This window comes from Sinocyclocheilus anshuiensis, unplaced genomic scaffold (genome assembly GCF_001515605.1).
Source record: "Sinocyclocheilus anshuiensis isolate Anshui unplaced genomic scaffold, SAMN03320099.WGS_v1.1 scaffold233, whole genome shotgun sequence".
NCBI classification, from domain to species: Eukaryota; Metazoa; Chordata; class Actinopteri; order Cypriniformes; family Cyprinidae; genus Sinocyclocheilus; species Sinocyclocheilus anshuiensis.
In genome coordinates, this window is record NW_015540843.1 from 150,594 (window position 1) to 161,237 (window position 10,644).

The window sequence follows — 10,644 nt, forward strand, 5'->3', positions numbered from 1 at the left end:
GTGTGCAAAGAAAACAATAATAATATAATTTATTCAACAATTCTTCTCCCTGAGTTACCGTCTTTGATTATGTTCTGGGGTACTCTCCGAAATGGCGGAAGACGGTAACTCGGGGAGAAGAATTGTTGATAAATAAGATAAGTAAATAAGATAAATTAAGATTTGTGGGTAAATAATCAGGACCATTTTATCAAGGTGATTTAGAAAATTAAGAAAATTTTTGCTAAAAGGTCTAATAAACTAGCAGCCGTAGAGTCATTTAGAATAACTTTGTGCCTGCAGGACATCTTCAACGCTGTGATCAAGCAGAACCCGTTCCTGGTGCACCAGCTGCCCTGCTTTTGGAATGTGCAGCTGTCGGATCACACCCGCTCCGAAAAGTGCTACAAAGATGTGTCCGACCTCAAGGTGACATCACTGTGGAGCTGACACAAACACAATTTGACAAACAACAATTTTATGATTAGCTGTCAGGACAAACACCTCGTATATACATGTGTGCTTAATGTAGAAATGTTTCTTCTACAAAAAGAAACACAAGCAGTTCAGTTTGAGACAGAGGTCAAGCATGGTCTACATTTGTGAACTTCTGCATCTGATTGTGCAGGTGATTCACTGGAACTCTCCGAAGAAACTGCGTGTAAAGAACAAACACGTGGAGTTCTTCAGGAATCTCTATCTGACATTTCTGGAGTATGATGGGAATCTGCTGAGGAGAGAGCTCTTTGGCTGTCCCAGCGAAACAGACCACAACTCAGAGAATGTGAGTTTCACCTCACTGTGTTTCATGTTGCCAACTGCTACTTTTATTGTTGCAGAGGTCTGCAATGATTCCTTTGTTCAGGCAGCATGATGGAATAACACTTGTTTTCTTAATATCCTTGCAGCTCCAAAAGACCCTGTCTGAGCTGGATGAAGATGACCCATGTTATGAGTTTCGTCGGGAGCGCTTCACAGTCCACCGCACACATGTCTATTTCCTGCACTATGAGTACGAACCAGCCTTAGATAACACTGACGTGACACTGGTGGCCCAGCTGTCTATGGACAGGTAAGAAAACATACTTGCATTTACTTTCTATAAAGACACCAATAGCGCCCAAATCACCTCACCAACAGATATTTAATACATGATGCTAAAAGGAGCCTTAGAGGATATTTGGGTTAATTTATACAAGTTGAGGTCAATAGACAACATTTGTGGCATAATGTTGATTAACAAAAAGTAATTTCAGTTTGTCCCATGTTTAAAGGTCCCATATTGTCAAAACTGAAATTTCCTGACCTTTTTCATGATAACTGAGGTCTAGGTGCTATGTAACTACCATATAAGTTTCAAAACAGTCAATCCACAGTCAAATGCACACAGGCTGGTTAAAATCATGATTTTACAGTGGATTTAGGGTTTTTGTTATCATGGCAACAATAGTTGTAAAAACTACTGATTATAATGACTTATACTGTCTTTTTATGCGTTGCGTTGCATTTCTAGTTGTGTGCTCTTTTGGAAGGCCAAACAAAGTATTTTCACTTTCAAAACGTAACACACAGCGTCTCCACGACATGGCGGCGGCGGCAACAATACTACAGCGAGAATCAAAGTTACGCCTTCTATCTTTGCGTGAACATTTGGGCGGTGTTATGCAAATCTTCCCACACAGTGACGTAGACATGTGGGGGCGTGTTTAAACGAGGCATTTTAGGAGGGCGTGGACGAGTCTTAACTTTTATAAAGAATATCTCTTTGGGTTTGAGACTTTAGGCTTTGCAACTTTAGGGATCTTATCTATTCACAAACAGCTTGTAACACTCCACAGAAAAAGGAAAACTTGAAATCGCATCATATGACCCCTTTAACATATTGGCTGTTTATTAGTACTTATAAAGCACATATTTTGCATGACCATATTCTAAATCCTTAATTCTACCCAACACCTGAACTTAACAACTACCTAACTAACTATTAATAAGCAGCGGATTAGGTGTTTATTGAGGCAAAAGTCATAGTTAATGGTTTGTTAATAGAAATGCACTTTTACAAGTTGTTTGAACTGAAATTTGTGTTGGCAGTATATGTACACAACCACACTATAATGATAAAGATCCACCCAGTGTTTTTTTTTTAAATATCATTAAATCATTTCCCCTTTCTCATATCAAGACATTCTCAGATTCTTGGCTGTGTGACGTCACACAGACCCAGGCCCTCCCACAATTGTTGATTGTTGACACTAGTGTTTTACCTTAGACCCACCCTGAGGGAGCTGCCATCAGGCCGCCATTGTTTTGACGCCGGAGCAGGAGTAGACAAGAATGACTCCTAAGTGATTGAGGTGTTTTGATGTTGGATGTAATAATGAACATAGCAGTCGTCATTTACTCCCGACATCTGAGCCGCTGAAGATGCAGTGGCTTACCTTTATTTTTGAAGGGAATGCGCCCCCCGATCTACCTAAATGCATTTATGTTTGCGCGAATCATTCGTGATCCAGCCTCACCTACAGAAGAAGTGAGTATAAGTTTCTTTTTCATAAATCTTTGCAAATCACCTTTCCGAATAATGTGCTAGTTAGCAAGTTCCGCGGCTAAAGTAAACAGTCTCATGAGAACGGCTGGTCACTCCACGGAAGAGGGGTGGGGTCAGCAGAGCTCATTAGCATTTAAAGGAACATGCACTAAAACGGGTTACTGAAAACAGAGCTGATTTTGACAGGGTAAAAAGGGTGTTGTTTTACACTACCATTGAGATATTTTAACCAAAGTATGTTATAGACTTTTCATTAAGACCCTAAAGAATCATATCATCTTGTGGAAAATTGCCATCCGCTGACCCCTTTAAAATAAAGTGTGACCAAAAATACAACTGAACAGAGAAGCTTACCTGTGCATACGCATCTACTTTCCTTCAGACTTGTTGACTTGACAACACACAATAATTGTCCCTTTGGTGCTCTTTAGACTAATTCACACTACACTGACAGACACAGACCAACACCAGATTTTTGTATGTTATTTTTCAAACATTCCATGATCTGAGAAAAAAAAAAAACATTTTGAACATGTTCAGTCAGTGAAAAAAACGCTGACCAATGACAACAGTATTTTCTGAGACAGTTACCGTATCATTGCTTGAAAATCTCGTAATGTAAACACTAATAATATTGTTATACACCAGCTCGCTATCGTGCTGTCAGTTGAACTTATGGAATATTCCTTGAGTAAGACTTCAGCCGGGTCCTTAATGGCATTCTGTTTTTCAATTGTATCGTAAATTCATAAACAATATTTCTGGAGTGATTCTTAATAAAATTGGCAGTTATTTTAAATAAGTCTATATAGGGAGCCCTCACATGTAGCTATTGCGGTGCCACAAAAAAACAACAACAACTTTTGTCTATGTAAAGTGCTTATTTAATTTTATTTTTGTGTGAAATTTTCTTGTGCAAATGTGAAAGATGGTTTCACGTTAAGGGTTCTGTATTTTCTAACATGACTGATAATATAATATAAATATTGTTGGTGTTTTAATTGGATGTTTTTGAAGATTTTAAAAGCTTTCAAAGGTCCTTAATGACAAATGTTACTTTAGGGACTTCATAGATATGGCCCAAAACGGTTCATCTAATCATAAGTCCTACAGTTTTGTTGATGCAAAGGAAACTGAATATTATTTTAACTGAATAAACATGCAACTGTAACAGTGGCTGTGTTAATGTTGTAAATGAACACTGAGATTAGTTTGCTGCTAAATGAACCACACTGTATCCTATAATCTACTTCTGATCATACTCAGTGGCATTCACGCTTTGGGCTGAACTCATTTAAATTAAGCTGCTTTGTCATCATTAATCACACTGATGACATTAACTGGCAAATTGCTTCTGGAAATAAACCCGATTCAAATGTATTGAGTCAAAGCTTCACAGCTTTTGTGATCAGTGTAATGAGCGTTGGTTGTTTAGTCAGGCATGTATGGGCTACTCCAGAATCCCAGATAACCTACGCATCAGTCAGTGCCAGTGGCAGAGGGTTATCGTCCTTGTCAACACTGTGGGATACAATTCATTGTCATCTTTGAGGGCATAACCTCTTTGACAGCCAAGTTACAGCACTCAAGGGCAATAAGGCTGTCAGAGTAGATGCCACATCTAGTTTGACTTGAATGAAAGTGAGGCTCTGAGGGACAGAATTGCAGTCCATTTAGTATGTCAAACTGTTGTGTATACTTTTCCACAGTTTTGAGATAACCTGGAAATATTAGGGTATGATCAGGTCTGAAAAAGCGATTTATATATATATTTTTAGTTATGCTCAGTTCTGAAGAATTTTTTGACTATACATGAATAAAAATATGAATGCTCTATAAAATTATTTATTGGTACACCAATTAACTTGCCGCACAAACTTAATATGCTGTATCATAATGAACCACACTCTAAAATATCAGAGAATTTACATTATGTGAAATAAACGTAAAGTTATCAATAACAGTTTTTTATTATGTAAACACCATAAGGTACATAGGAATGATATGCTGACAAATAAGAGAAATATATCCAGTATGAGCTCCAAAACTGCTCACGTCAGCACCAGTGCTTTTGTCATTGAAGCAAAAGGATATAAACCAAATGTGTGTTGCTTCAGACCCACTGTATAAAATTGTATATATTATATATTTTTGGTCAGTTACTGGAGTGTTTCTTTGTTCCAGACTTCAGATGCTAGAGGCCATCTGTAAACACTGGGAAGGGCCCATCAGTCTGGCCCTCTACCTCTCAGATGCTGAAGCCCAGCAGTTCCTGCGATACGCTCAGGGCTCTGAGGTCCTGATGAGCAGGAGCAACGTGGGATACCACATAGTCTATAAAGAAGGCCAGTTCTACCCTGTTAACCTGCTGCGTAATGTTGCTATGGGGCAGGTCAACACACCCTACATGTTTCTGTCGGATATTGACTTTTTGCCCATGTATGGACTCTATGAGTACCTCAGGTGAGAAAAGCTAAATTTACATTGGTAAAACATTGTTGGTCAATTTTGGTTTTATCTCATCACAACTGATACCCATCATTTTCATAGGAACGGAGTAAATTCTGGTACTGTCACTCCATTTGGCGTTCTCCACAATAAATCACACGGAATAATTCAGCAAAACATGACAGTTCTCTTTTAAAAAGTTTTGTGCAAAAGAAAATTTCATTTTAGCCGTCAACTCGATGTGGGTCATTCTCTGGTGCATTTTGTGACTGATTATTGTTCATTTTTTTAATCATTTAGTGTTTGAAAATGTTACTTATTTCAACAAAATCATATTTTTCCACTTAAGGCCCTTCATATACTGTCAACATTATTGTGCTTTTTTTTTCTTTAAAAGAAAATAGTCTAAAACAGTGTTCAACAGCTGAGCTTGACAATATAACAATGAAACACTGATAAAGAAAGGAGAAATTGCCTCTGATTAAATAATGTGCCTAAAACATTTAAAAAAAAAAACATTTTGTCACTTTTTTAAATATGATGTGAGAAAAAAAATTTAAGGGGAGAAAATCGTACACAGATCTGCAACTGAAAACAAACTCTGGAGTGCATGTTTGCTTCAAACAAAGTATAGTACGATACTAAGTGAATGCTATTGTATCTGATGAAAGCTGATTGGAAAACTAATTTTGCTCTGAAATCGGAAGAAATACAAGAGTTTCAACCCATATACTGTATATTAAAGCATGTTTTTCATTTTTGGTGCCAACAAAATGTACTTAGGTTGTGAACAAGAGTACAATCCATTACAATCCATTCCACAAGTAATCCATCTTGTTTCTGTCTCAGGAAATCAGGTGTTCAGCTTGATATGGGGAACACTAAAAAGGCTCTTGTGGTTCCGGCATTTGAAACTCTGCGTTATCGGCTGTCCTTTCCCAAATCAAAAGCAGAGCTCCTGTCACAGCTCGACATGGGCACTCTGTTCACATTCAGGTGATTAATCTAAGAAGAAAAAAAAAATCTAATTAATTCAAAAGTTATGGCAGATGAGATTTTCTCTGATGTGACGGAATCATTCATGATTCTTTTATATCAGTTAATATATAAATTATTTGATTGAACCAACCAATCTGAATAGTATTTATTCATGAATTTATTTAGAAAATTCTTGACAGTTTTACTTAATAAAGTTAATATTGACTTAATAAATTTAAGTAATTTGCTTGTCCACAGATATCATGTCTGGACAAAAGGTCACGCTCCAACAGACTTTGCCAAATGGAGAACTGCTACAACACCATACCGAGTTCAGTGGGAGGCCGACTTTGAGCCGTATGTTATGGTCAGAAGAGAAAGCCCAGAGTACGACCGGCGCTTTGTGGGGTTTGGGTGGAATAAAGTAGCTCACATCATGGAGCTGGATGCTCAGGTAACCCTTATATTCATTAAAGGAATAGTTCACCCAAAAATTACAATTTGCTCACCCTCGGGCAATCCAAGATGTAGATGAGTTTTTTTGTCATCATTTTGCATTACATTACTTGCTCACCAATGGATCCTCTGCAGTGAATGGGTGCCGTCTGAATGTCCAAACAGGTGGTAAGAACATCACAACAATCCTTAAAGGTCCCATATTGTCAAAACTGAAATTTCCTGGCCTTTTTCATGATAAATGAGGTCTAGGTGCTATGTAACTACCAGATAAGTTTCAAAACAGTCAATCCACAGTCAAATGCACACAGCCTGCATAAAGTAGCTGTGATTTTTTGTGACTTCCGTAAAAAGGTGACGTCAGAACTACTCAGTCACCGTCTTCAGCACTGCACACCGTCCCACTCTCCTTTTGCCAAACCCCCTGACAACATCGCGTCCATGCCATTGCTGAGCAACAACAACATGGAAACATGTCGAGAAAACGCTGTTCAGTCTGGATGTCAGGAAACTACATCATTGCACAGTAGGGCTGTGACGGTCTATATATTATATATTTTTGGTCAGTTACTGGAGTGTTTCTTTGTTCCAGACTTCAGATGCTAGAGGCCATCTGTAAACACTGGGAAGGGCCCATCAGTCTGGCCCTCTACCTCTCAGATGCTGAAGCCCAGCAGTTCCTGCGATACGCTCAGGGCTCTGAGGTCCTGATGAGCAGGAGCAACGTGGGATACCACATAGTCTATAAAGAAGGCCAATTCTACCCTGTTAACCTGCTGCGTAATGTTGCTATGGGGCAGGTCAACACACCCTACATGTTTCTGTCGGATATTGACTTTTTGCCCATGTATGGACTCTATGAGTACCTCAGGTGAGAAAAGCTAAATTTACATTGGTAAAACATTGTTGGTCAATTTTGGTTTTATCTCATCACAACTGATACCCATCATTTTCATAGGAACGGAGTAAATTCTGGTACTGTCACTCCATTTGGCGTTCTCCACAATAAATCACACGGAATAATTCAGCAAAACATGACAGTTCTCTTTTAAAAAGTTTTGTGCAAAAGAAAATTTCATTTTAGCCGTCAACTCGATGTGGGTCATTCTCTGGTGCATTTTGTGACTGATTATTGTTCATTTTTTTAATCATTTAGTGTTTGAAAATGTTACTTATTTCAACAAAATCATATTTTTCCACTTAAGGCCCTTCATATACTGTCAACATTATTGTGCTTTTTTTTTCTTTAAAAGAAAATAGTCTAAAACAGTGTTCAACAGCTGAGCTTGACAATATAACAATGAAACACTGATAAAGAAAGGAGAAATTGCCTCTGATTAAATAATGTGCCTAAAACATTTAAAAAAAAAAACATTTTGTCACTTTTTTAAATATGATGTGAGAAAAAAAATTTAAGGGGAGAAAATCGTACACAGATCTGCAACTGAAAACAAACTCTGGAGTGCATGTTTGCTTCAAACAAAGTATAGTACGATACTAAGTGAATGCTATTGTATCTGATGAAAGCTGATTGGAAAACTAATTTTGCTCTGAAATCGGAAGAAATACAAGAGTTTCAACCCATATACTGTATATTAAAGCATGTTTTTCATTTTTGGTGCCAACAAAATGTACTTAGGTTGTGAACAAGAGTACAATCCATTACAATCCATTCCACAAGTAATCCATCTTGTTTCTGTCTCAGGAAATCAGGTGTTCAGCTTGATATGGGGAACACTAAAAAGGCTCTTGTGGTTCCGGCATTTGAAACTCTGCGTTATCGGCTGTCCTTTCCCAAATCAAAAGCAGAGCTCCTGTCACAGCTCGACATGGGCACTCTGTTCACATTCAGGTGATTAATCTAAGAAGAAAAAAAAAATCTAATTAATTCAAAAGTTATGGCAGATGAGATTTTCTCTGATGTGACGGAATCATTCATGATTCTTTTATATCAGTTAATATATAAATTATTTGATTGAACCAACCAATCTGAATAGTATTTATTCATGAATTTATTTAGAAAATTCTTGACAGTTTTACTTAATAAAGTTAATATTGACTTAATAAATTTAAGTAATTTGCTTGTCCACAGATATCATGTCTGGACAAAAGGTCACGCTCCAACAGACTTTGCCAAATGGAGAACTGCTACAACACCATACCGAGTTCAGTGGGAGGCCGACTTTGAGCCGTATGTTATGGTCAGAAGAGAAAGCCCAGAGTACGACCGGCGCTTTGTGGGGTTTGGGTGGAATAAAGTAGCTCACATCATGGAGCTGGATGCTCAGGTAACCCTTATATTCATTAAAGGAATAGTTCACCCAAAAATTACAATTTGCTCACCCTCGGGCAATCCAAGATGTAGATGAGTTTTTTTGTCATCATTTTGCATTACATTACTTGCTCACCAATGGATCCTCTGCAGTGAATGGGTGCCGTCTGAATGTCCAAACAGGTGGTAAGAACATCACAACAATCCTTAAAGGTCCCATATTGTCAAAACTGAAATTTCCTGGCCTTTTTCATGATAAATGAGGTCTAGGTGCTATGTAACTACCAGATAAGTTTCAAAACAGTCAATCCACAGTCAAATGCACACAGCCTGCATAAAGTAGCTGTGATTTTTTGTGACTTCCGTAAAAAGGTGACGTCAGAACTACTCAGTCACCGTCTTCAGCACTGCACACCGTCCCACTCTCCTTTTGCCAAACCCCCTGACAACATCGCGTCCATGCCATTGCTGAGCAACAACAACATGGAAACATGTCGAGAAAACGCTGTTCAGTCTGGATGTCAGGAAACTACATCATTGCACAGTAGGGCTGTGACGGTCGCTGTGACAACCGCGCCACCGGCGGTAATGCACGTGACGTCACACACTCTATAACAAGCATAATACAAAGTTTTGTATACAAGTGTAATAATAGTAACAGTTGCAAATTGTTTTATTTAGACTATAAGTCTATGCTAATTCACAAATGACCTCAAACGCCATACACAGCGTTTGATCCTTTAGATTGGCAGGTTTGAGCGCAGGAAAATACAGTACAGAATACAGAAACCAAATACTACATCGCCAATCTGGAATCATTTCCAGTCATGTCACCCATCCTCATTTGTACAAGTGTCTTCAAGTTCACGTGATCGCAAACACTTGGCTGGTCAGGTTTGTATTTACTGCATTCGGTGTTTGAAAAAAAAAAAAACATGAATTACCATTCTGAAACATCCTGTTGTAAGCGCGTTTGACGAGGTGGTTGGTTGTCTCCTGTCATCGCCGATTCGGGGTCTGACTTCGGCTCAAACATGTAAGGCCGGACAACATTTCCCTTAGCAGTGACCATCATTACTGGTGTTTCTATTGACCTTACTTGTGAGTATCACACAGCAGGCTACAGCATACATGACCCTAGTTACCTGTGGTTGGCCTGGCCGTGCGTCATTCAGAAATCAACAGGCCAATCAGAAGAGAGGCTAATGAATATTAATTAGACCGACCAAAATCGACTTGTTCTCAGCAGAGCTCCTGAGAAAGGAGCTGTAAAAATATATTGAGATGGTTTTTGGTACTTATACCGCAAATATATATTCTTAAGGACATCAAGACTTAAAATAAAACTCCAGAAAGGTGTAAAATATGTGACCTTTTAAGTAATCCACACAACTTCAGTTCATAAGTTAATGTCTTGTGAAATGAAAACCTGCATGTTTATAATAAATCCATCAAGGCATTTTTAACTTCAAATCGTTGCTTGTCTAAAATACAATTCCTCTATCCATAATATTGCTTTCTCTAGTGAAAAAGTGGTCTCATCTGAATCAGGAGAGAAATATGTACAGATCAAGTACTGTTTACAAGCAAAAACACAAGCTCAGCTCTAAACAAACATGGTGCATTTTGACAGAAGGGATTGACTTGGGGTGACGGTTTAAATGTTAAAACACTTGATGATGGATTTGTTTCTTACAAACAATGCAAACAATGCTACAAGATGTTAATGATAGATGTTAATTGATAAATTCGAATCGTTTTTATCAGCTGTTGGAGCTGTTGGAAAAGAATCCATTGGTAAGCAAGCGATGTAATGGTTAATTTCTCCAACTCTCATCCGATATAGAAACAAAATATTGAATCGCTTGAGGGTGAGCAAATTTTCAACATACAGTGGGTACGGAAAGTATTCAGACCCCCTTAAATTTTTCACTCTTTGTTATATTGCAGCCATTTGCTAAAA

General features: G+C 38.1%; 1 protein-coding gene across 1 annotated transcript in view; it reads left to right on the forward strand.

Annotated features, from left to right (window-relative positions):
• LOC107687564 (glycosyltransferase-like protein LARGE1) overlaps window positions 1-10,644 on the forward strand; it is a 41,682-nt gene that overhangs the window by 26,998 nt on the left and 4,040 nt on the right. Inside the window, exons 10-15 of the mRNA XM_016484949.1 lie at window positions 283-408; window positions 608-763; window positions 888-1,051; window positions 4,712-4,990; window positions 5,825-5,971; window positions 6,212-6,407. Of these exons, the coding sequence (XP_016340435.1) occupies window positions 283-408; window positions 608-763; window positions 888-1,051; window positions 4,712-4,990; window positions 5,825-5,971; window positions 6,212-6,407 (1,068 nt within the window). The remainder of the gene's footprint in view (window positions 1-282; window positions 409-607; window positions 764-887; window positions 1,052-4,711; window positions 4,991-5,824; window positions 5,972-6,211; window positions 6,408-10,644) is intronic.